Source organism: Thalia democratica, chromosome 7, assembly GCF_965202585.1.
Source record: "Thalia democratica chromosome 7, ktThaDemo2.hap1.1, whole genome shotgun sequence".
In the NCBI taxonomy this organism is placed as follows: Eukaryota; Metazoa; Chordata; class Thaliacea; order Salpida; family Salpidae; genus Thalia; species Thalia democratica.
In genome coordinates, this window is record NC_139171.1 from 32,921,063 (window position 1) to 32,948,856 (window position 27,794).

Genomic DNA, 27,794 nt, shown 5'->3' on the forward strand with positions numbered 1-27,794 from the left:
CATTATGACTCAGGCTTGTTTATACTCACTCTTGCTAGTTTTATTGACTTAAACGGTGGCAACCCTGCTAGTTTGAAAATCTTTGGGAATTCTAGAAAATCTTGGACTGCCTCAGGCTAGTTTAGCTTTTTACAAAAACTCAGGCTAGTTTTCTTTTAAATTTTGAATGAGTTTGAGCTGATCCAGTTTTCAATATTTGGTAATTTTCTAGTGTATTTTGTTCAAGAACTTAATTTCATATTTTTAAGTGTAAATAACACCTAAATATGTAAACCTTGTGGCTAGCTGTTCTACTTATTATTAGATTAAAGTTCTTTTTTTTTTCATTTTATAAAAACCTCATTCTGACTCAGGCTAGTTTATACTAATGATGTAGCGGACTCACTATCCGGGTCCGGCCGGATATTGCCATTTTTGTCTGATATCCGGATCCGGCCGGATTCTAATTTGAAAAAAAAGTCCGGATCCGGATCCGGCCGGATTCTAATTTGAAAAAAGAGTCCGGATCCGGTTCCGGCCGGATTCTAATTTGAAAAAAAAGTCCGGGTCCGGTTCCGGCCGGATTCTAACTTGAAAAAAAAGTCCGGATCCGGGTCCGGCCGGACCTAAAATTGTGGGTCCGGTACATCACTAGTTTTTATCTGATTTAAACTTACAACTCAAACTTTTTTATTATTTTTACAATCACTGTTACTCTTAACTCTTGGTCGGTTATGAAGTTCTCAGATTTGAATTTTTAAAGGGTGAGAGTCGCGGGCTTGAACTAAGCGATTCTCTATTTGTGAATATCAGCAATCTAATAGATGCCGGTCAGAAATATACACTTTGAAAACGTTAAAACTATATTATGCATGAATTTTTATACTTACAAACATGTCACTGAAAATATTTTACTTTGACAACAAAGTTTAAAAGCCTAGTCTAGTTAAAAGTTATTTTTAGCAACTGATATGAATTTTATTTCTAACATGTTCTTTAAAAATTACTTAAAAGATAAGTTTTTGTACAACATACTTTATATTTTTAAATAAATTAAAAAATAACAGTCAGTTAATTCTAAAAGATCATTTTTTAGCTTTCTCAAAAGCAGCTCTCTTCAACACAAAAGTTATACTTCAAGTTTTTGAATAATAATAATTTAAATTTAAAATCCTTTTTTTTCAAACACATCAAATTCCAAGTTGTTCAGGTTAACTGGCCATCCAGAAAATAAATCTGAAATATAGATTGAAAAACAAATTAAAGATATTATGGGACATGTTCAAAACCCATCCAGTCAAATTCAAGAACCGCTTACCGATTGAGGGTAAGGGGTAACAGTGATAGTGAAAAAAAAAAGCAAAAAACAAATTAATAAAAAAAAAATCGGGTCGATTTTGATCAGGTGGATTTTGATAGTTACCACCGGTTATTATAGACTCAACTTCGCAACAAAAAATTATTTAGTATAACTTAGGAAGTTGCTTGATAGTTATTAGATAAAATAACATTAATCTGCTCTTAAATATTTATCAAAGTTTTATTTTTACTTTTATCACGAATAATCGAATACTTGTTTAAATAATTGTAATTGCACGAAAAAAAGCGATAAAGAAAAACAAATCATGACTGTTAGATAGTGGAAAAAACTTGAACAAAAATGTGTGTAAAAATTTGAATTAAAAGTTTTTATTTTCATGATATAAATAAGAATAATAAATAATTTGATTTAGCATAGCAAAAACTACAAAGTAAAAAAATATTATACGAAGCAATATATAGTAACATACTGAACAAAAATTGTTACTTGTCAAACTTATTTTTCAGTAAAATAATTACAAAATCTTCTTAAAATCCACAAATAAAAACCTATGTTTAGAATTTTTTAAAAACAAAACAGCAGAAAAAGCTAAACCAATATAATAATTAAGTGAATAATAATTTTTTAATATTTGCAATAAATTATTAATTTAATCTCTTTAACATATTTTATATTTCAATAAAATTATTACTGTTAAATGTTTTTACAAAGTTTACAACTATTATCCAGTTAGTAAACATGTACAATAAATTAATCTCTACTCTTCTACAAATAAATGCACTTGTTTATCCAGTTTCTAAACAGTTGCATTCATTTTCACAAGGTTGTAGTAATTATTAGTTGCTTTATCAAACATGTTTATGGTGGCAAGCTGCTTGTTTATTAAGTGGTAAATCTATTTTTTTATACTAAGCCTGTAGTACAACCCAGTAGAGTCACTTACTAAACTTGGAAGTGCAGCCATTGGCAAAAAAAAATCTTTAAAATACTAAACAATCTACTAGTTACTTAAAAACTAGCAACGAAAAGTAAAGTAATCATTTAGTATCCTACAAATGGATACGCTTATTTTCTTTACTTGAGAAACATACAAAAAATGAACCCATCCGAGCGTTACTTCTTCTGTGCGATGTTGCTGAAATATTCTAACACGTCTTCAATGGTGAACTGGAGCTTGGAAGAGGAATCCGGGTAGCACTGCTGGATCAGTGATTGAAACTCCTTGTACTGGCTGATGAATTCCTCCTGCATTTGACGCCACACCACCTGTTGATATAAAATTAACATTTATTGTGAAGCTGTGTGTTCTTCTGGAATATATCACAATAAGTTAAAGTTACAATTTTAAAACTTAAAATTTTCCTAGTATTTTTGAAGATTTAGATAAAAACACAGGTATTTAAAACCAAAAGCTTCACATCTTAATTTGAAGACAGTTATAATTCATGTTTAGCAAAACTCTCAGTCTAAGTTTGTCTGAGTTAATTTTCATCGGTACGTCATACACTTTATAATTTTACCGCATCGAATTTTTTGTTTTAACAGTTATTATTAAACTTGCTTGCTGAGGACGGTTTGAAAGTACTTCAAGCAAAAATAAAAGCTTTGTTGATTTGTATGACATATGATTTTTATATGAATAGTAAATGATAAAGAGAAAACAATCACTAAGGTAGTTGGATTTGAGGAACTAAAATATCATAATTCTATTGCTAATTATTTAATATAATAATTACAAGAATCTCAAAGGTTGTGCTGCAATCAAAATGTACTTTTAAACATTTTAAAAACAAAACTTAAAGTTTGATTTCAAATTTATTAAATAATTTTAACTCTTCGAATAAGTTTAACAAGATTAAACAGTTATGTATAAATTTCAAACTGAAATGAAAAATCAGATTTGAAAATCCTTCCACAATACTTCTTAATATAAATTGAATAAAAACAAACAAAAATCTCAACAAAATCCAACCTGCTGCAGCTGATTGTCATTGCCTTTTGTGTGACAAACTTCTTCATATAAATTAAATAAAAACAAACAAAAATCTCAACAAAATCCAACCTGCTGCAACTGATTGTCATTACCACTGGTGTGCTTTTCGATCTTGTGGTACAATCCCTCCAGTCCCTTCTTCACCTCCTTCCCGCTGTACTCCTTCGTCGCCTTCCGCAGCTCCTGCTTGGAGTACTTCAGCTGGAACCCCACCTCCTCCGCCTTCACTCCCCCCTCCATCAGCTGCTTAACCCCCTCGAAGAACGTCTGATTGAAATTGAAATAAAACAAAGTCTTTTAATTTTTTTTATTTCTACAGGTAATTTTTTTTCGCAGACATTTAAAAATAAGTGGTTTTTAAATATATTTTATAAAAAAGGTGCACTCGATGGAAATTTTTTTATAATTTTGAGTATTTGCTACTTTAAACTCCGTTGAAGAACGTCTGTGTAATTGTCATGTTTTGTTAAAAACTATTTATTTTTGATGGTTTTACACAATTTCTTTGCGTACTATATTACGAGTGAAACAAATATAATACTGCTTTAACATTTAACAAGGTACTAGACTTCATCAGCTTATCTTAACAGATCTTTTTATAATAATTTTTTTCTGGAATCAACAGATATTTAAAAAGTTTACAGATAATCCCTAAAAGCTCATAAACAACTGCTTCTTTAACTTACGTATAATTTATTCTAAAATCAAGCATCTTACTGATAAATCCTTCACAAAAACGAGGAACTTAAGAAAAAATTATTCATAAAAACGAGAAACTCACGGATAACTTGTTCATAAAAACGAGGAAATCACGGATGACTTCTTCATAAAATCGAGAAACTCACGGATAATTTCATCATAAAAACGAGGAACTTAAGAATAACTTCTTTATAAAAATGAGAAACTTACGGATAACTTGTTCATAAAAACGAGAAATTTACGGATAATTTCTTCATAAAAACGAGGAGCTTACGGATAACTATTTTATAAAATCGAGAAACTCACGGATAATTTTTTCATAAAATCGAGGAACTCACGGATAATTTCTTCATGGGCGTACCCATCATGCTCTTCACGTACACCTTGACCGAGTGCTCGTACTTTCTCCTCACTTCCCCCCTCACGCCCTCCAGCGACTGAACCTTGAACGTGTGCAGGCAGTCCTTCAAGTGGTGGTAGTTCTGAAACTCCACCACCGACGACGGCGTTTTGTCGCTCTGCACCGCCACCGCCTCGACTGTAAACAGTTTCAATTGTTTTCTCTCGAATTTACCACTTCTCTCGTTTTGTTTAAAGTTATCAAATGTCTCACATTTAAAAGTATGGGGGAGTGAGAACAATTTTTAATAACAGTTTGGTAGTTGTTTGAACATAAAACATTTTCCCACATTCAACTTTTAATAATTTAACTTCAAATTAAATACTTGAAAAATAAATACAACTTAATTAACATTTTAGTTTTTTGAAAATTGAGGAAACTCTGATAAAGTTAAAGAATATCTGTACTTCGAAAGTATTACACCCAAAATTAGCAGAAATTTTAGTTTTATTTTAATTCAAACTTTTATCTATTTATTTTGTAGAGAGTATATATTGAAGGATTGTATTATCATTCAAAACAAATAACTATTTTCAAATTAATTTACGTATTTCATTTTCAGTATATGCACAAATTTCTTATAACTTAGTGTAAAATTTATACTCTTGAACAACAACGGATCATGAGTGTTATTGAACAATGCTTAAATATACAATTATAAACTTGATTACATTCATAAACTGATTCTCAATAACTTCAAAAAACAAACTGGATGTGAGAACCGCTTGCATGATGTCCTTGTAAGCCTTGTCTATCTCACACCTCCTGGAAGTCGACTCCCTGAAAATTGTCTCGGAAAGTTCCAGGAAATTTTCGTAATCGTGAACGAACGGCAATATTCCGCATTTTTTACCGCTTGGTAGCGCCCATTCCTGGTAACTTCGTATCTTGCTTTCCTAATTGTTTCGGAAACTATTATGGAGATTTTATGATAGCCTTTAATGAGTTTTTTAATTTGATATTTGATAATTTCAGATTAACTTTTATGATAACTATAATGTTGGTTAAATTTCTAAAACAATGACGGCTTTTAGTGAATGTTAGTTAAACTTTTAAAATTTATTTAACCAAAACTTTATTTTCTATGAAGTAATATTGACATATGTCATCTAATACATATTCAATCAATTAGATAAGCTAAACGGTAGCAGTTAAAAAATCTAAAACTCACAACAAAACTGTCAAAATTTCTTTTCACTTCAACTAGAGATCTTCCCAAGATTTTTGTTAAGAAAGAACCATCACTTTGCTGTTTTAAATAGTATTAAAATAAAAGCAATTTAAAATTTATCTTTGCACACTTTTAAAACAGGAGTCGCTAGTCTTTAAAGTTAATGATCTGAAATTGTTTAAAAACATAAATTTTGGGGCGGCGTTTTCAAATATTTTGTAGGAAACAGTAGCTTGAATAGACTTAAAAACAACAAAAACATTTTTTAAGTAAAGTTAAAATAGATAATTTAACATGAAAACTTTAAATTAGGACAGTGGGTCACAGTTTGTCGTATCAAGCTCTTGATTGCAATGTAGCCTTAAAAGTGTCTTCAAAAAATATTTGACCCACGAGGTGGTTTTCAGCCGAAAACTTACTTTTTTAAAACTGTAGAAAGATAATTTTTTGTTTGAAAAACTTACAGCTAGGCTCCTAATTTAATAGTTACTCATCACTAGTGCACATTTGTTACCTACTCAGTTACGTTTTTGATCACAAATGATAATTTTATATCTACAGCTAAAATTGTTCCAGAACAACTGCGGCACGCAAAGACTCAGTAAAACGCGAAGATTTTTGTAAGAAAATTGGCGTGCTTATAATAGGTTGCCTGTTGTAAACTTTTAAAACTTTTTAAACGTGGATACATACAAACCTGTCTGGTAACATCGACATAGGAAAATAAATTTAAAATTACTGTAAAAAATCAACTATTCAAAACTAAAGCTGTAAAAACTTAATTAACACAAAACTTAGAAATTCAAATGGCAGTTAACAGTTTTCCCTGCTTTTATAAAATTTGCAGTCATCTAGGCGTTTAAAAACAGGAGCAACAGTACAAACAATAGTCTTTTTTTCTTTTAATTTTTCCTGATTTCCTGACCTTGTGGCGACCCTGAGTGCGGCCCGCGATGATTTTTGGTAAGAAAGTACAATAGGATCTGGTTATCAATATTTATTATTGATTATTATTAAATTTTATCAATGGTTTACAATAGGTTATCGACTTTTAAATCTGCCAACAAACCTGCCTGGCGACATCGACTCGCTCACCGATGACCAGCAGCATGTGGAGCGTGTTGTGCTCGTCCAATTCCCTGCCGAAGTTGATCAGCTGCTGCAGCTCGCCGTCCATTCCCGTGAATATGTCCGACATCATCTGCCTGTTACGTCACAGTCGGTTGTTTGTTTTGATTGTTGTTCATAGTTTTGATGACGTTAAGAATTTAAATTTAGCTTATTTATAATGATAATGTTTAAATGATTTGTTGGTACAACTTTAGAGACTTGGATTTTTCAGGCAAAACTACTTTGCTTTAAAGCAGGTTGTTTTAGTAATTAAAAAGTATGTTTTTAACGTAAGACTATTAGCTTTATTTGAAACTAATAAAAAAGCTTTAAACAAAAGGCAAAACTCAAAAAATCCACTTCTTCTAATTATCATGCACAAAAATAAACTTACTTAAAATATTAATTTTACACACTTTTTTACAAATTCTAATAAGTACGCAGAGAATATATTAGTTTTTTTCATAACAGTCTTAGTTGAAGTTTTATTTCAAATCACAATTCAATCAAATTAAAAAACTAAAGGTTGGTTAATTCTCAATTGCAAAAAAAAAGGGAATTTAAGTATAAAGCCCATGCATAAATTCATTATTAAAAAGTATAATTAAACAGTTTATAGTAGAAAAAACTTCAACAAAATACATGAAAAGTAGAAAAACTTTATTAAAATCTTTAAAAAATGCTTGCATACAGATTTTTGACACTAAATGACTATTTTTATTGAAGAAAATTTAAAAAATAAATTAATTTTTATCAAGTTAATCAATTACATAAAGGGGTAACTAAACCAAATGATATTTTGTTTTAAACTTTAAAGAACTATTCCAACTCAATTTAAACTTTATATTATTTATCGAAAACCAAACCAATTTTAAAAAGTTTTTCAAATAATAAGAAAAAGTTGCTAAAACAACAATCAAGAAAAACTTTTAATTACAAAAGTTCCAAAAGAATATAGTATAAGTTTGTAAATTTTTTCTACAAGTATAACATATCAAGTAAAAATAAAACAGTACAATATTTATTTGTTACTGTGGAAGATAATGTATGTAACACCAAGGTGTTATATAAAAGTGAAATGATATAAGTTAGTGTATAAAAAAAAAAATTAAACTACTTTTCTTTAGTTAGTATTTTTAAAAAAGTATATAATTTTGTTTTTATTGAACAAATTAAAGAAAAAAACTGAATAAGAATAGATTTAAAATCAATATTTCAAATTAACACAAGAAAAAGAAACTAAATTCAAATTAATCAGATCAAACTCAATTAAAAGTTTATTGCAATCTGTTTTTCAACTTACCACGAAGTATTCTCTTTTCTATACATAAAAATAATTTACTTTTTATTTTATTTTTCCATATTATCAACATGGATTTATAGATTCCATTTTAATTGGTAAGTTATTAGCTGAGATTTATAAACTTGCCAGATATTTTGTACATTACCAACAGTTAGTTCATTACAGCATTTGTAAAAAGTTGTTATTTCACCATTTAGTAAATGCTTTGTATTCAGAACATTAGTTTTTATCATATACTAGTTTTGATAAAATAAATAAAAAATAACTTTATAGCAACTACATGAAATGCTAAAAAAATTGTTTAACTATTATTGTTATTGTGTTTAAATTTCCAAATTATTGTTTTTACTTTATTTAACAACAATCAACTTATATAGGGGATCGTATATAACCAGAATTGAAACATTTTACAAAAAACAACATTATTAAAAGTATGAAAAGATATTAAATAAAGGATAAAAACTTAAGGCATTTAGTTTATTTAAAATATCAAACTATTTAATAAAAATACTATTAGAAATCTGTTGACTAGTTTTATAACCTTATTAAATTAACTTAAAAGAATCAAAACAAAAATTCAACTACCTGATATCCTTTGTAAGTTGTGACCTATAAATAATGTTTAGTTAGTTTACTAAATAGCTCGCTTAACATCTAAAACTATATGTTATTGAAAAAGTTAAAGCTTTTAGTTTACAGTTAAGCATCATAAAAACATGGTTGCTACTGGAAATCTCAAAAAAAAAAAAAATCACCATTGACTTTAGTAGAAACAAACATTTTTACAAATATTTGCTAAGAGGTACTGATAGCAGTTTGTATAAAATAAATCAGAACTTTTCTACCGCTGTTTTAAGTCTTAATGATACAAACTTCTATTTATACTCCATATTTATATTCCTTTTGTAATAGTTTACTAGTTGTGTTCTTATTGTAAATTTTGTGTTTACTTGTATAGCAAAAAAGTCATTATATACCAATTATTTGTGAGCAATTTATATATCAAAGTCACCAACTTTAAAAAGTCTACTGAATTAAGTTTGGATAGTAAGTGTAATGAGGCAATCTTTTCACTGTTTGAAACTAAAGTTTTTAAGTTACTAGAACGCACGTAGTGTATACAAATGTTGATGTGATAAGAAATAACTTTTATCAATCTAAAACAATTGTCCTCACAGTTTGCACCTTGATTATTGATAAGAACTTTTATTAACACACGTACAAATAAAATTTAGTCTAGAGAAAAAAAAATAACGACTTTTGCTTTGTTATTTTAGAAAAAGAAAAGTTAACTGTATCATAAACAAAGAGTTCTTAACGGTATTAATATATTAGGACACTTAAAAATAGAAAAATGTGCTTTTTAATGATGATTTATGCTTATTTATAGAATTCATATTCAAATAGTTTAGTTTGCACAGCTTTCGAAAAGGTTGAAATGATCTATACGAAAAAACGAGTAAAGTATGTTAAAAAATTGACAATGTTTCTGTATTTCTCAAGATATTTGACACCAATAGTAAAATTAAAACAATAAGTAATCAAAAACTTTAATTTGATTAACAAGTTAAACAGACAATAAAATTTAAAAAAAAAAAATTCAAACTTACTTAATGATGTTTACAACTTTCTAGCTTTCTAATTTAATTAAAAGTATAAAAAAAGTTACTAAATTTTGATAACTATACTGATATGCCTGTATAAATAAGATACAAAATTTGTTGCTATGGTAAAAATTGTAATATTTACCCGTCAAAATTAAAAATTTAAAAAACAATTAATTAAATAATAAAATAAACGATTTTGTTTTGTGAAAATAGCGAAATTAAAAAAATGTTCAATTCTTTTTTTTTGTGCAAAAAAAAATTAATAAAGTTACATTGAGAAGGTAACACATATGTACAAAATTGATTTTGACGTTAAAAAATTAATAACTAATATTTCTTTTCCTTAAAAAAAAATTAAAAAAAAATCTGACAAAAAAAATTCCTAACCCTTTTATTTTGTACACATAAATTTTCAGACCATTATGCAAAAACAAATCCTAATGTTTTTCGGGTTTCCCTGACTTATTGGTAACCGTGTATATAAAAAGCATGAATAATACTTTTCTCAAAATGACTAATTTTAAAATTTATTTTTAGACCGTTTATTTAAATAAAATAGTTTAGTGGAGTAACAATAAAATAAGCAACAAAAAATTCAACAGAAACATCGACTTTAGCTTACCAAATAGTGTCAAAATTTGTTTCATTGCAATAAAAAATAAATAAATGCCGGTTTTTATATTGTACAAACTAAAATTTACTAACTGCTGAAAAGTTTTTATTTCTTCTGAAGCTTCGGAATTACCATTTAACTCATCATCCTGTAAAAAAAAAAATCTTGAAAATAGTTCACAACATGTGTACACAAGTAATAAAATGTTATGGTTGTTAGAACCTAGTTTCAATGAGTGTTATAGATAGCTTAATGTTTTCATTTAAAGATGCATTAAATAGAACACAACTGCTTTATAAGATATGTTTTTCATATCTAAATTTAAATTTTTAAATTATCGAAATGGATGCACTTATTTTTCATGAAAATTTTTAAGTATTTAAGAAAAGAAGTGCACTGTTTGAGTATCTGAACATAAAGCAGAAAATAAAAACTCACGGGTAGATCGACATCTAGTGTTTCGATGTTCAGGTTGAAAAATTTGACGAGAAATATTTCTTCTTCCTGGCAAATCGGCTCCAGCTGACCCAGCACATCACGAAACGTCTGGAAAAATAATTAAAATATTTAAAAAGCTTGTTGACCTTCTTCAGTGTTTCTTTTCTCATTTTCGAAACTCGGATAAATGAATGTGTTTATTTAAGAATAACAAAGCAATGAACTAACAGTGCTGAAACGTTTGAAGTTGGCCGGTTCGTTTTCGGATACCCTGGACGCAATGGACTCCCTGCTAGCCCTCAGGTTGCTCTTGCTCTTGAATCCCGCCTTGAGCTTCTTCATGCCTGTACGTCAACTACAATTCAGAAAATTTTAAATAACTATTTATCATCATTGTATGCCATTACTGAGTTAACTCTCTATTTGTTAGTTTCTTTGGTTTATAAAGTAACTGCACCCTCTATGTGTGTAAATATGGAAACGGATCTATTTATAAATAAAAACCTTTAACTTTTTAAGTTAAGTTTACAATAAAAGTGTAGATGCATCCATTAGTAGAGAACTATTGATGTAAACTAAAATCAATTATTTATTCACCTCATTATACTTGACAAACACATAAATTCTAATTCTACCTTTAGGTGCTTTCCCAGCGGCGAGACTCAACGTGGAGGCGAACTTGTTTTTCTTTTTCTCCTTACCCAGGCTCAACTGGGATCCTGACAAATTCCTGATGCTTCCTCCGATCTCTGAAGAGAAATTAAAGGTTTATTTTTTTTTTCTTAAATATCTATAAAACAATGAAAGTTCTACTTTATTGCTTAACGTTTTATAAGTTTAAATTAATTTTATGCTAGGAAAAAAATATTCATACTACTTATAATGAATAATAATGTTTCTCTTCAACTAAAAAAAAGTTTGATAAATTTGAATAAGAGTTAAAGTTAAAAAAATAACAAAAAAAATTAACTTTATTTAACTACAGAGTTAATATTATTTAAAAACTAATTAGTATTTATTGTGCACACAACTGTCTAGCTACAAGCACTATGTAAAGCAATTATATATGTAACAAATGTTTTAAAAAATACTAAATAGTTTATTAGTAAAGCAGTTTCAATATTTATTCTAAATACTACTTATTTTTCATTTTTAAATCATGTTTTTTCTTTAATTTAGTATGGTCTTTCAATAACAAAATTTTTAAAAGCTGTTGTTTTATGTTAGTTTAACAACTAATCAATCTACAAGCATCAATCAAAACTTTTAGCATTTTACAAGCAATTCGATAAAGCATCTACAATAAAAATAAGCCTTTATTATGAATAAATTTGAACATACTAACTTTTTGATATAAAAATATATATATAAAAAAGGGTTTTTATTATGTAGTTAAGGTTTAAAAAAATTCTTAACAAAAATAAACCCTAAAAATAAAACTAAAACTTTTTAGAGGTGATATCATAAATTGTTAAATTTTCTGGTATCAACAAAACTTACAGCTTAGAAGAAAAACCATTGATTTAGTAAACAACTTTTCAATTAATCACAGTTAATCATAAGCCATTAATGTGTAGAATTTGTTGTTAATTTTAAATCAAACAGAAACATATAATTAAAAATAACTCAGTAACTTCAGCAAATTAATAGAAATTAATCAGATATTAGACTATAACACACAAAATTATTATTTACTGGCGATTACTGGTGAGAAAAAAAACAATTACAAATTTTTTAAACATATATAAAAGTCTGTAGACAAAATATTTTTAGCAAAAACAAGATCTGTATGGAGAAAACAATGTAAACTAAAATAATTACAAAATCTTACTTAAATACTATAACAGTACTTGCCAACACTCCAAAGGTTTAACAAAACAAAATGTTGTGTTACTCTCATTTTTTACAGTAAAATCCACATTAAAATTATACAATTATGGTGTAAAAAAAATTAATGCAACCAGTAAACACTAAACAATAAATAATCATTATATAAAGAGTAGGTTAAGCAAAAGAAACCACAAACCTAACTTTAAATATCTTTGAGAAAAAAGCTGGCAAAAAAGCACAGGGTTTATACTGATATACGAGTAATTTTAATCTGGCATGCTGTTAGTGATTATACCAAGCATTTTTCTACATTGTTTTACTTTTGAGCGAGAACTTGGAGAGGGACAGCTTGGAGGAGGAAAGGAGTTTGGAGGAGCTTCTGTCGGAGTGCTTCAAGCTGGAGGAGGCCGCTCCGTACAACTCCCGCTCGTAAACAGCTGCGTTATTACGTCACAAACACGCTTTAGATGGTAACAAGTACGGTTTTTTGTTTTATTTTATCATGAAGCGATACAACAGTGTGAATTGTTGCATCATAAACAAGGATAAAAATTATTTTTAAGTTATTATGTAATAATAGCGACACAATTGCATGTTTAATTACTTGGAAAACAATTAAAAAATGATGATTGCTGAAAACTTTTATTTATTTTAAAACACTCGCATTATGTTAACCTGCCGCTGGAGCTTCCTTTTGCACTAAATTTTGAAAAGTTTATAAACAAAAGTTTATACAACAATGCTGAAGATAAAATAAATACTTTTTAGCTAAACATTACTGTTTTATTATTTACGGCAAAAAAGACATTTGTTTTACATGTAAATTTTTATTTACCAAAATAGATTTTTCAGGAGAAAACTGCCTTAAAAAGTTCAAAAAAAAAACAACTCTGTTGTTCCTTGAAATATCTCTTTAATATTTTTTAAAACAAATGAAAAATTTTGTACACAAAACATTTACTTAAATCAACTATTTATTTGTAATAGTTTTCATTACAAATCAACAACGCACCTTGTTCGCGGACAAACTGTTTAATGTTGAGCATGTACTCTCTTATTTCGTTCGAATACACTTTGTTGAGGCTCTTCGTGTACAGCTGGAAATTTGTTTGTTAGTTTCAGTTGAAATACATAAATAATTTTAGGGAGCTTGCATACTTGTTATGATAACAATTATAATGGTTAGAAAGTATAATAAAGTTTTTAACAACAAATAAAAATAAAAAATATCATAAGACCATTGTGTCACAGTTAGTGAAACAAGAAAATTTTAAATAAAACTAAAATCGTAAGACCATGATGCGACAGGTAAAAATACTTGTTAATATATAATAAAAATATTACAAACCTTAAGTATCAAAAAAAAACTGATCACTAAATTAGTTTAAGAAAAAATAGAATATAACTTATCTTAAAATTTAGCTTTATATAACGAATATATCTTAACTGTTTTGAATATTAAAATATCAAAAAAAAAAAGGCTTTAAACATTAAACTTAAATTTAAAAGATAGTGTGAGTCAGGGGCGTCGCGTGGGGTGTTGCACTGCCGCAACTGCACCACCTTGAAATTTTGTAAGAAAAAATAAAAGTATCTATAACGTTTTCGTTATTTTTTAAACGAAATCTCTTTTAAAACTCCAATTTTGAAAACGACCATTTTGCCCACTTCACTGCCGCAAACTCTTAGCTGACTGCCGCAAATGAACTCAAAAAAGCAAAATTTCTTCAAGAATTACCGCAAAATCAATATCTTGCGGTAAGTAAGCTAAGTTGAAAATTCCCTAAAACAGGACTTGCTTAAGTATCATCTACAAGCTATTGTAAACATAAAGTAAACACAAAGCTAAGCTACTGCAAAGTGCAAAGGATTAAACTTAAGTTTATGTACCCCCATGATTTTTTAAATTTAAGAGATCACTTCTATTAAAAAGAAACAATAAAAGAACAAAACTTGTCATAAACTACATATTTTGAAAAAAATAGAAAAAAAACCTAAATCACCAAAGTCTTAAAAAATTGTTTTTTTTATTTAAATCTGCATACATAAACTTAACTATAACTGATTATTGTTATCATAAAGTTAATAAAATATTTAATTAAATTATATTTAAATATAAAATTTGAGTGCTGAAAATAAATGTTAAGAAGTTTATTATAAACTTCTAGTTTACTCTTACAGAAAAATAATTTAGATTTATATTAAATAAAAATTAGTATTATTGATACAGTCACATATTTAAATAAAGTAAATAACTTTAACTTAGAAATTTTGATTACTTAGAGTAGTTTAACATTTTAGGAGAATTTAGTCTACTTTATATGACTTTTGGTTTAATTTTTTTATTAACAAAGAAAAAATTTTAGATAAAATTTCTGAAACATGGTTGCCTTGCCTCATAATCAGAATAACTTAGAAATTAAAAAAAACTAAAGATGACCCAAGATAAATTAAAACAGACCAAATTAGAAAAATATTCAGGCTGACTAAAGCAGTTTTAGTTTTTACTCAGAAAATAACAAGCTTATTTATAATTAAAAAATAAGTGTTTTACCCCTATGGCCACATGAAAACTAACTAACCAATTTTTTTAATGCTATAATGGTTACATATTTATAATTTATCTTCAAATTTCTTGAAAAGTCAACAGCCTCACCAACTAAACTTAAAAAAGTTGAGCTCCTGAGAAAAATACTGTCATCAAAATGAAAAACAAATTAAATTTAAATAAAGAAAAGATACCCTTAAAGAACTATTGAATTTTAAACCTCCAACAAATAAACATTAAATTTAGAAAAAAGTTAATAAAAATCTAAATGTTTGTAAAAAAAATTGTGCAAAATTTTGAGGGGTAAAGGGGGGAAGGGGTGTATAGGCTCTTTTTTCATGTTGTTCTTATTTTAACGTTTTCAGAAAGCTAATAGTTACTTTTAATAAACTTAAAATTTCCAATTAAACTTTTAGATACAACTGGTCAAAGCCAGAGAGTACAATGATTTGTTATACAAGGAGCAAACCAAAACACCAAAAAAATACAATTTTACTGAAAACCTATGTTCTCCATAATTTTTAAAGCAATTTTTATCAAACTTTTTATCCTACTTTTTAGAAAATTTTATACTTTTGTTGAAGAGAAGTTTTAAATTTTTAAGTATCAATATATATTTTTATATATACAAAAAAATAATTACTTTTGTTATAACTTTTTTTCTTAGTGTTTTAAATATTTATTTTAGCAAATTGTTTTGTTTTATAAAAGAAACATCTAAAGATTTTAAGGCCAACTTATAAAAAAAAGATATTATTATAGTGATTTGATTTATTTGTTGTTCGAGTTTATATTATATTAATAAGGATTCTTTTGTACCTCTGACTGTGAATTACCATATCTCAAAAAATGAATTTTTTATATTGATAAAAGATGACTTTTAGTTAAATTAAAACTGTAGAAACTAACTTCATTAAAATAATTCTATTCTAAAGTAGATGATAAAATTGTTATAGAAAAAAGTCTTTATTTAAGATAAAAAAGAGTTTTAAAGTAGGGGATTTTTTTAAAATTCTGCACCACCTAATAAAAATACCACGCGACGCCACTGGTGTGAGTAATAACATAAAACGAAAACTTTTTTACAGAACAATTAAAACTTTAGTTAATATGTTTCACTCTAAGATAAGGCCTGATCATCTAATTTCTATAAAATAAAATAAAAAATTTCCTGATCAGCAAAGCATGTAGCCAAATAGGCACAATTTGCCAATCAATTATATTTTAGTGTTATAATTTATCTACCAACTTAAGTTTATTATCTAATTATAAATAATTAACCATTAGTAAGGATAACAAATAAATAAAAACGATACGATAATCTACATTGCTCATTGTCACAAAACATTGTCTGGTGATGTAGGCCTCACACTCACTACAGCTTACAAATTAACAGACCATTTCAACTTGGCTAACAAGTTTGACATTTTGGTAGAAAGCAAACCATTATAAGTTTATTGAACAACATAAACAAAAAAAAAGTTGTAAAGCTTTAAGTTCGAAATCAACTGTATGTTTTCTGCCAGTAGATACACCCCTTAGATATAAAAAACCTGATGAGAATCCATTAAAGAAAACTTTGGTGTAACTATGTTATTAACTAATGTCAAAAAATAACTTTATATGAAACTAACAGCGGATAGTTGCTGGTGTTTGGACTTGTCGGCTTTCTTCAGCCACAACAAAACGTGCCTGTAGGGCAGCAAGCTTCTGTGGTAAGTGAAGTGCTTCGGCAAGCTCATCTCACCGTTCGTCACATTCATCTGCACTTGTGTGGATCCCTTGAATTATTTTACATTAGTCTGTTCTATATAAGATGGGTGTTTTATTTGAAACTTCTAGTTTACGATTCAAGCACTACTGTTTGATAGGGTTTCAGTAAGTTACAACTTATTATTGTACAACAAAGTATAGTAATAAATAGTAGTAATAAAATAGTAGTTACTGAGATCTTATGGTGTAAGTATGCAAGTATTACATAAGTAAAAAAACAAATTAAACTAAAAATTATATTGTAATTCAAAAAAACTTGCATAGTTTTATTTATATTGCAATTTTATTTTTGTTTTATGCGAAAGTTTTTTATTAGAAAAAAAATAAATGGACTCACCAATAAAAACGGAAAAGAACACAGATCTAACATTTTTAAACAAAATAGCAGCAGATACAGAATACAAAATAATTACGTTCTAAGACCTGCATTAAATTTTAATAACTACTGAAAAATAAGCATATTTTAAAGCATTTTTCTTAACTACAGGGTTGCCACTGTTTAAGTTTAAAAATCTTCCCTGAAAGTCCCTGAGTTTTTTTCAAATTCTTTTTTTTTTTTATAGCTATCTAAGAAGCTGTAGCTGATAAAGAATATTGAAGAACCAGCCGCAAGGATAAAAAATTTCAAAATAAGCACTTAAAAATAAATAAAATTATTTTTGGAACAAAATATTGAAACTGGTTTTACTAAATCTCATTCTAGATCTAAAAAAAAAAATCCCTAAATTAAAAAAAAAAATCTTAAAACTTCCCTGAAATATTTAGAAAAAATCAAAACTGCCCTGAGTTTCTCTGGGTTAAAAAAATCAAAACTCCCTGAGTGTGTGGCAACCGTGTAATTAACTTCTAAAGATTAACTGTAAAACTATTTTAAACGTTTCAGTTACCTGTTTGTTAAAAAGTTGTTCGAGAAAGTTGTATAGACGATTGGAAAACTTCTCTCTCAAACTTGAAAATAATTTTTGTTGTTCAACTACAGCTTGTAGCTTGGACAAACCTGGTTAAATATTTAATAGTAAACTGTGAGATGTATTTTGTACTAATATAGCAAGACGAAACCGAAACTTAAAGTTACTACTAAACTTTAAAACATGACAGTTTTTTTAAAAATCAGTTAATGAATAAAAAAGCATTGCAAATCAAAATTTAAGCCGAAAAATATAAGAAAACTTTAAAAAAAATTAGGTGTAAATATCTTATCAAAATAATGTATACCAGTTGTAGTAAATTGCTTATGACTGTTTTTAATAAGATTGTTTCAAATTGAGCAACAAACAATTTATAAGGTTACAGGTACACGTCAGTTGCAATATCGATCTACGTATTCGTAAAAAAAAATTGAATATAAAAAAACCATATACAAAAAAAAAAGAGAAATAATACTTAAAGTCTGCTAATTTTTGTTCTATTAGAAGTTTTAAAAAATCAATAGATATAACCTTGTTTTATATAAAAATTCAAAAAGATTAACAAACACTTAATCTATATAAAATTCGTTCCCTATTTCCATTTCAAAGCGATTAGAACCAGCTAAAATTTATTATGTAACATGTATATGTTATTAAAAAACATTCAGTTTATTGAAATTAAAACTACTTAAATTGCCGTCTTCTTATCTTGGTTTAAAACAACTTTTTGGTCTCCACAACACATTGTGTGGTATGAAAATGTCTTTTTGCAACAAATGAAAAGAAAATAATGGAATAAGCTTGTTTGCAAAAAAGTAGTACGCAACAAAAAGTTTATTTTCAATGTTTTATTTGATCCTTTTTTAATTTGGCTTGATCATATTTAAAGCACATTTTTACCTATAGAAGTTTAAACTGTTATAAAACTTAACACAACATTATTTTTTCGAAAAAAAACAAGAGTGAAACTAAGATTATTAAGCAAAACTGAAATTATAGAAACTTATAAAAATATAAAAATAAGTATCATAAATACATAAATAAAAACAAACAAATATTCATACCTAGTGGCAGTTGAACCTCCATAGCTTGCTGCAATGCGTCTGCAGCATCCGTGCAAGCTTCGATACCCGAATCTGTTGATAAATCTCCTTCCGTGAGCGCCTTGATCGCTCCCTTCGACAAATCCAACTGCATCTGTTGCAAGTTGTTTATTACACGTAGTTTTTAAAGAATCATTAGAAGGTTAAGTTTATACTTCGGCTGAATATTTAAGGTTATACAAAAAAATTTAAAAAAAGTAATTTATAGTTAATATCAAGATTTGTTTATTTTTTGGTTGTACATTTATTTTTTCAAAAGTTAGCTTTCTACAAGTTGTTTGTAATATTTCAAAAAAAGTTTCTTTTGAATGTTTGTGTGAATTGCGCTAAAAATGAAGGAGGAGATAGATTTTTAGCAAATCTTAAAAATTGCTACAAATATGTATTGAATTTTTTAAATCTCATACAGTTGTATCGGATTTTTACAAAACTGAATATATCTCAAAAGTAAGTGTTGTTTTTTTGATTTATAGAAAGCATCTTCAGTCTAGACTCTAAGCTTTTAAACAAGAGATAATTTAATTTTTTGTGATAAAAAATGTTAGATCTCACCTTAACAGTGCTGATTGTTTTACAACAAACTTTTTTAAATAAATTTAGGAAAAACGTTATGAAATAAAGAATTAGAAATAGTAATGATCCAAAAAACTAGGCAGAAAATTTTTATCTCGTTTTAAAAAAACAAAACAAAGTTATGACAAAAATTCATGTTATTTGAACTTACAGTACATTGAAAAAAAAAAGAGTTGTAATTCTATTACAATTTCCAGAAATATTACTTTATTCAATTTTCTTACTAACATTTTAAAAGTGCTAAACTTAAAAGTGATATCTAAGATAAAGCTCTACAAAATAAATTCAACATGTTTAAAACTTATGGTTTAAGCTCAAAAATCTATAAAAACAAACAAAAACACTATTTTAATATTAAGATTATAACAACAGCATTAAGTATAAAAATCAAAACTAAATTTTGTTAATAAAAAGGATATGAGAGCTATGATAAGTCTACGAAATAAGACCAACTTGTAAAATCCTTATGGCTTAAGCTAAAAATCTAAAATAAACAGTTTTAAAGTATGTGATAGCTTATATAAAAAGCCACAAGACAAGATCAAATTGTAAAAAAACTAAGTTGGCAACCCCATAGCCTTAAAATTTAAAACTACTTAAAATGTTTTTCCACTTCAAACTAACAACAACGGTGTCGAGTAAAAGTGTGTGATAGCTATGATAAAAGTCTACAAAACAATAACAACTTGTAAAATCCTTATAGCTTAACCTTAAAAATTCCAACAAACTTACATATGCACGATTTTTACTTCAACTTACTTCAAAACATTTAAAAAATATTTAAATATGTTAACTAGTAGACGAAAATTTTCAAACAGTTAAAACTAACAACGACGGTGTCGAGCTGCGCCATCAGCTTCATCTGGTTGTGGTTGGTGATCTGGATGAACGACTCCTGGTTCCTCATCTGCCCCATCTGCGACGTGACGCCCCCCAGCATCAGGTCGTACCGGTCCAGCTTGCACTCCATCGACTGCACTTCCGACAGCGCCTCGTCCAACAACAGCATCAGCGAGTTCACCTGGAGAGTGATTTCAGCTGCTATGAAATGCACTATTATTACAGACTTTCTTTTCTTTTTTAGTTAAGTTTATTTCTTGTTGAATGTTTTACATATGAACGCAGAAATAAACTTTTACAAACAGAAATCTAGAAAAACTATTTAGAAAAAAATCAAACAGAGGAAAAAGCCTGAGCTGAATAAATACAGGGTTGCCACTAGTTTTTTCAAATTTTTTTCCAGGTTTACCAAATTTCTTCCAGGTTTTTAAAAGTACACATTTTTGGGTCTATTTTTAGTTTTAAGTTAATTTCTATTTAAGAAACTGTGTTAAATGGTATAAAAATGTTGAAAAATACTGTTAAGTTACTTTAAATGTGTTTTTTAATAAAAAAAAAATTGATGATTACAAAAAATCTTAATTATATGATAGATTGTTTGTGTCAAATCAAAATTTTACAACTGAAAATGTTAAAATTATTAAAAATTCCAGGTTTTTTGATCAAAATTCCGGGTTTTTCCAGGTTTTTTATTCAAAATTCCAGGTTTTCCAGTTTTTTTTTCAAAATTTCTCAAATTCCAGGTTTTTCCAGGTAAAGTGGCAAACCTGTAAATACAATAAAATTTTAAATGCACAAAACGGCATTCAAACTTGCGATTCGGAGCCCATGATGGAGTGGATGTTGTCGCCGTCCAGCACCGACAGCTCCTTGGACAGGTTGCCGACGAACTTCTCGCAATCTTCTATCGCGTAATCGCACTCCTCCATCATCTTGTCCAGGTCGCCCTCCTCCTGCTCCGTTATCGCCTGTGACGTCATAATTAAAGCTATAGTGACGTCGTTGATACAAGTTTGATGTTGTAAATAAAAGTTATGTCATTATCAAATTAGTGTGACTTCATAAAGAAGTTACAATGTGATGTTATAATTGGAAGCTGAATGTTATTTTCATGCAGCAGTGAGGAAGCATTTATTTTAACAAAGCATCTGTTTTTTTTTTACAACTTTGGTAAAAACATGAGAAATAGTTTAAATTTAAAAACTAACATTTCAGGCATTTGATGCAGCTTTTTTTTTTGAAGAAGTACAGTTGATGTAAAAATTAATGAAATAAAACCGAATTTTATATGCTCACTATACGTTTGTAATTCTTGGAAATAAGATATTTTAGTATGTATGAAACAAAAACCATCCAAGTCTTGTAAAAAAAATATTTAACTATTTTTTTAACAAAGCCAAAGATTAATCAAAAGTATAGTTAAGGGGCTAAAGATCTAATTTGGCAGGAGCCACTGCTATGAAAAAAATCAATGATAACCACTAAGCTTTATTGAATCTTTGTAACAGTGCTTTGTGTTAAGTTAATAAATACTTTACGAGTTTTAAAACGTTAAACTCCAAAGACATTTTTATGATAAACATTTAAAAGGTACTAGATATACTTAAAAGAAATATTAAATTCGATTTAGCTTATGCAGTGATGCTTTAACAAACCTGTTCAATTCTATTTAACAATTAATTCTTTAAAAATCTAGTTTTATCGTACTACTTTTATATAGTACCTCTTTAATTTTTCAACAAGATATTTTTATAGAACAAGTAGTCTAATATAAAAATTATAGATACAAACATTAAGTAAGGAAAATTAAAAAAAAACTTTTTATAATGAAAGTTAAAAAACAGATCACTAAGGTTTTTATTACAATAGTTTTCTTATGATAATTAAAAACTATGAGTGAAAATATAAACCAGTGGACTTGAAAATGATACAACTATAAAATAGAAATAAAAATATTATAGTTGATCTGAATATAAATAGTAGTTCAACTTACATGATAATCACTACTTTTATCTTCATCTTGTGAAATGCTCGCCAAGATGCTCTTGGTCTGGTCAGAATTTGTATATGAAACTGTTACAAAAAATAAGTATAAGTAATTGTGGTTTAAATAAAAATATATACTACTATAACTTTTGACTAGCATTATTTCTAGACTGTTTTACTTTATTTTTTACAGTAACTCTAGTGTTAAAGTAAAGAAAATGTTATTGAAAATGCATGATTTTTTAAAACTAAATTGAAGTGCAATTTTAAAACAAGTCTAAAAGGACTATCAAAACAAATACATATATATGTAGTTATCTACAAGAACTTTTGAAAAGGGTAGATTGAAAAATATTAAGTTCACAAAAAATAAAATAAACTGCAAAATGAATTGTTGTCTCAAGTTTTTACATATATATGCATGTTTCAAACCTAAATAGCTGCTTGGAATATTAAGGAATTCTGGTTGAGCAGATGAAGATAGATAACGATTGCAGATCTGTAGAAATGGATACTAAGTAAGCATCTTGCATAAAAAGTTTTTTTTTAATATGAAGGTTTAAACTTAAACATAAACTCAAATAGCTGTTTTTAAACTTTATTCTAAAATACGAAACGTAGTAACTAGTACTATTACATACTTTGGCTTTTATTAAACTTACTAAAAAACAACATAATAAATACTCAAAAAATTTTTAACTTGTCACGAAACATAAAAAAACAATACAAATGTATGAATAAAAACAAACTTTGTATAGAGTACCGAGAAAAGAATGTTTTTGTGTCACTGTTTGTGCTGATGCCTTGATGACTGTTTTATCAAAAATCAAGTCGAAATCCACGTTTGATCCTTCCTGTATACAAAACAGTATTTTTTTTTAAATTACAGAATATACTGATTGTTTAAGTTTACTGTTTCTGATTATTTACAGCAAAGTCTCAGAACTACAAAACATTTTGAACAAAAGTTGAAAACATTTTGTAATGTTTAAACTTTTTTAACTAGTTTTGCAACAATATTAAACACACTACTTACAAAAACTTACATAAAAAAGTAGCACTTTTATTAATAATTTATTAAAGCTGGGGTTCCTAAACTGGACCTGCAGGCCAAACGCTGTCGGTAAAGCAAAATTCTGCAGCTTGGGATGTGCTTACCAGTTAAAAGCACACTTATTTTTAAATAATGATAAAATATACTTTTATGTAAACACTAAAAATTACGCTCTCAACTTAATAACTACTAATTACTAGTACATCATTATTGTTTTTTTTTAAACTAGTACTTTGCTTACAGCAATTATTTTAAAACTGTGGCCCTCAAACTATAAAAGGCACCTGTTTAAAGCTAACTTGTTTTATTACTAAAACAAAACCATATACTGAAGTAAGTCAAGCAAAACAAATCAACCAATTTTACCATTTTACAGACAATCAAATTTTATTTTATAAAATAATAATTATTATAATTAAAAAGCATATAATGTTATTAGGTTGACTCAAAAATGCTGGTTAGTGTGTTTATATCAAATAGACTGCTTTAAAAATAACAAATTTTTCGATAAAATTCAACAAAATATTATATTCTTTTAAATCAGAAAATGCATGTTTCAAATATAAGTGCACACAAGACCTGCTGTAGTTTAGTTTAGGTAAGTAAAATAAATTGTGACTAACTGAAAAATTATAAAAATTGTTACTTACACAATTTTTTTAATTAAAAAGCTAATAAAAAAGTTTAAACTTATATTGACAAATAAATTCAGTAGATACATCAGTTGTAAGTACTTTTTTTATACTTTTTGTAGCTAGTATTTATATAATTGTTTCAAAACGTAGGTTAATTATCTAATACAGAAGAAGTTAAAATTGATCTATTAAAAGCATAGTTTAATTGATTTCAATCTTTTACAACATTTATTTATTTTTAATTGTGTAACGTAATTTTTTAGCAACCTAATGAAAGAATAATGTTAGATTTTATTAACTTTCTTATAGTTTCCTCCAAAATGAAAAAGTTACCAAAACATAAAAAAAAAGTTAAGGCAGTGAAAAGGTTATATGTTTCTTATTCCATGAATAAAAACAGTTCTATTAGCAGACTGTAATAAAAAGTCATTTTATTTTTTACATCAAATTATTATTTATTTTTTAAACGCAGGCATATGTTTAGCCTTAAATAAAAAAATGCAAATACTGAAATAACATATTTAAATTATAATAACAATAGATGAATCAAATACTTAAAAACTTTATGTTAAGTACTATTTCTAAATTTTTATATTTCAAACTGACCATGCTTTTTCCATCCACTTGTTTTAATTCTCTCAGATTGTTGTCTTTTTGTTTCTTGTACTGATCATGTTTGTCTACTTTTTTCCACTTTGAAATGTGTGCAGTTGCTTTTTTTGTTAGTGTGACTGAAATAATTATATATTAGTATAAAACATAGTTGTTAAGCAAATACTACACTTTTAAACGAATTTTTTATTTAATCTTTAATTTTATATAAACTAGAAGTACGTTTGAATGGACATAAAAATAAAAGATAATAAAATAATGTTTAAAGGTATTAAAATTTGTTTTTTTGCTCGAAATATATTACTGTCAACATAATGAAAGTGTTTAATACGTCTTAACAGTTTAAGGCCATAGGGGGGGGGGGGGGGGTAGAAGCCATTTTTTGACCAAAAATAACATATAGACTTATATTAATGTAAATTTCATAATCTTTCAGATGCTTTTTTTAGATTTTAAAAATATTAAGTAACTTTTTTTTTATGACCGGTTATATAAAGGGTTGTCTTTATAAAGGGTATATAAAGGGTAACTTTAAAGCCGTTTTTCTCGAGTTTTTAAAAACGGGCTTTAAAATCTATCTTCTCCTTCATTTTTCAAGCAATCTTCTTCAAATTTTCAGGAAATGTTCCTTACATTATGAGAAAAAAACGTTATTTGTGAATTTTAATAATTTAATAAAAATAAAAATTTTATGACAAAAAAAAAAAAAAGTGATTTTTTATCAAATTTTTTTTTTTTTTTTCAAAAAAAAGGTATTTTTACTTGAAACTTTTTAAAGTCACAAATAACGTTTTTTTGTTATTGTATAAAGAATAGACTGTGAAAGTTTGAAGAAGATTGCTTAAAAAATGAAGGAGGAGATAGATTTTGAATGCATTAGTCTTTTTTTGCCGTTTTATTTTCCTTCCCCATAAGGAACCTGTTATGCGGCCCGACTTTAACCGGTCATATCTCAAAAACTAATTCGATTTTTTAAAAACGGTAAAAAGCAACTTGAAGCTTAGTAAAAACTCTATAAAATAAGATCAACTTGTAAAAAATATGGCCTACCCCCCCCCCCTATGGCCTTAACTTTAGAAACAAGCTAGCTAAAATTAAAACATAGTTAGATTATGCTTATTTGAAGTAAAAGTATAAATAATAATATTTACTGTAATAAGCATGTATAAAGATGCTACTTTGGACAGTAAGTTTAACAGGATGAAGCAGACTTTATTAACTGCCATAAACTTACATTAACTTTTTTGTTCTTGACAAATAGTGATATAGAGTAAGTAAAAATAGAGACAATTAAGTAGGAGTATAAATGTAATATCACAAATAAATATTAGTTTAGTTAAATAACTAAGAACCTAAATTATGTAAGTTGTACTTATTTATTATTTAAAATAATAATACTAGTGAAAACTTTGATGAAAATAGATCAACAACCAGATTAAGAAATTAGAACTCAGATTTATTAGTATGTGGCCCGATCCAGATCTGGTGTATCATAAATTTATATTTCATATTCTAGTTTGACAATCTTTGAAAACTATTTAAAAGGTCATAAAAAATATTTTATGCTGTGAAAGATTAATAATTTAGTTTATAATAATTTGATCTGTTTGAATTGTTAACTTTTTAAAGTACCAATATACTTATTTTTTACTAAGCTTTACAAAAAAATTCAGATCAAGTAAATTTTTGATTAAAAAATTTATAATCAAACTCAATTCTAAACACAGCTATAATAACATTATTGGTATTTTAACTTAAAGGTCATAAGGGTTCCAACATTTTTTTTACAAAAATTAATATTTATGAAAGCTTTCAGTATAAACTACAGCCAATTTTAAAGTTTTATCTAACTTTTGAGATATTGTAATTTTTGTATAGAGTTTTTAATACAAAGGTATAGACCACAAATTTTTAGGGTCAATTTTCTTGGATTAAGAAAATCACTAAATATCTATTTTTTCCTCCATTTTTTGAGCTATAGACCTCAATTTTTTTAGAAACATTGATTTAATATCTTAAATAACTTTGAACGTTGCAATTTTAGAAGTATTCAAAAATTAAAAATTTAGATAAAAAAACAAAAAAGTAAGTGTTTTTTCTCAATAAAACTTTTATTTATCAAAGTTGAAAAATATCTGCATTGAATTGATTTGAATATTAGTAATACACTTTCTGTGAAAACTTGAAGAATATTGCTTAACAAGTGTGAAGAAAGTAGAATCAAAGTATAAATTTTTTTTTTTGCGATTTTGTCTTGCGCCCTTCATTAAGAACCTAGTGAGTTTACTGACTTTAATTAGTTATATCTCAAATATTACTTATAACTCTTTCAAGCAATAGTGACTGATAGCTCAGATAAAACTCTACAAAATAAAATCAACTTGTAAAAATCAAGGTAGACCCTCCCCTTATGGCATTAAATAATAATATGTATACAAGTTTTTATAATTATCAATTAAAATAAAAACTCTTTAAAAGCTATTTTAGTTGATCTTCCAATAATGTATTACAACTTTATTAGACAATATATTTTGTAAACGACTTTGCCAATAAATTTTTAGTATTTATTCTTTATCAACAGAATATACAACTACACACTATTTTAAACACAATTACAGTTAAAAATAGCTCAATTTGTTTTTATTTAAAAACAATAATTTCCATTTTAGTCTTTTAAAAACACAGAATAATTAGGAATTATTAACCTGATACACACAAGTAAGTGAACTTTTTCTTTTTGCCACCAGTCTTGGTGATTTGAATGGCAGCCAGCAACCTCTCATTGTTTGGTGTGAACAGCTCCCTCAGTGTCGACTTGATATCGGCCATTGTATAAAAATATTTACTTGCTGCAAGAAAACCGTGTTGAAAACATGTCTACAAGTAAACTTTTTAAGCACTGTAATTAAATCAAATATCAGCAGAAACTCTAAAAATAACAGTTAAAATATTGAGAAAAAAACTTGAACTTTATGATACTTACTTAAAATATAGTTTTAGGATTTTATTGTCAATAATTTTATTTAATATCTCAATTTTTAGTTAAAAGATAATTTATTTTCTTAGTTTGCTTAAGTTACTAATCTTGTTTCTAACAAATATAAAACTTATTTTATATTCAAATACTATATAATACATAAAGTTACTATGTTTACTTGTATACTGATATTTAATAAACTTACAGCAACTTAATGTTCATTATAAAGTTTTATAAAAGTCAGAGGAATTAAATAAACTTGCCATAATATTTTTTTAATTTTTATGTGTCTTAGTACTTAACGCTTACATAGATTATTTG

General features: G+C 27.0%; 1 protein-coding gene across 3 annotated transcripts; it reads right to left on the minus strand.

Moving 5' to 3' along the window:
* Nucleotides 1-1,719: 1,719 nt before the first annotated feature.
* Nucleotides 1,720-27,341, minus strand: LOC145841085 (exocyst complex component 1-like). Of its 3 annotated transcripts, XM_082948454.1 has the most exons (24): nt 27,202-27,341; nt 24,491-24,615; nt 22,945-23,049; nt 22,628-22,694; nt 22,203-22,282; nt 21,022-21,177; nt 20,199-20,390; nt 18,758-18,890; nt 17,673-17,782; nt 16,647-16,793; nt 13,477-13,561; nt 12,785-12,901; nt 11,270-11,383; nt 10,863-10,978; nt 10,635-10,742; nt 10,289-10,344; nt 8,562-8,585; nt 7,977-7,994; nt 6,633-6,768; nt 5,564-5,641; nt 5,102-5,288; nt 4,331-4,530; nt 3,363-3,560; nt 1,720-2,566 (listed from the first exon to the last, which is right to left on the minus strand). In XM_082948454.1, the coding sequence occupies exons 1-24, from the start codon at nt 27,323-27,325 to the stop codon at nt 2,414-2,416; spliced, it is 2,829 nt and encodes a 942-aa protein (XP_082804580.1). In that variant the 5' UTR covers nt 27,326-27,341; the 3' UTR covers nt 1,720-2,413. The 3 variants fall into 3 exon arrangements, with proteins under 3 accessions (XP_082804580.1, XP_082804582.1, XP_082804581.1); XM_082948456.1 differs by lacking the exon at nt 12,785-12,901; XM_082948455.1 differs by lacking the exon at nt 7,977-7,994.
* Between the last annotated feature and the right edge of the window lie 453 nt (nt 27,342-27,794).

Excerpts from the sequence above, each read along its gene's own strand:
- LOC145841085 (XM_082948454.1), bottom strand. The coding sequence starts at position 27,325 with ATGGCCGATATCAAGTCGACACTGAGGGAGCTGTTCACACCAAACAAT. Across the intron at positions 20,391-21,021 it reads TCATGGGCTCCGAATCGCAA|GTGAACTCGCTGATGCTGTT; the intron begins GTTTGAATGCCG and ends ATCACTCTCCAG. Across the intron at positions 10,345-10,634 it reads CACTAGATGTCGATCTACCC|GATGATGAGTTAAATGGTAA; the intron begins GTGAGTTTTTAT and ends TTTTTTTTACAG.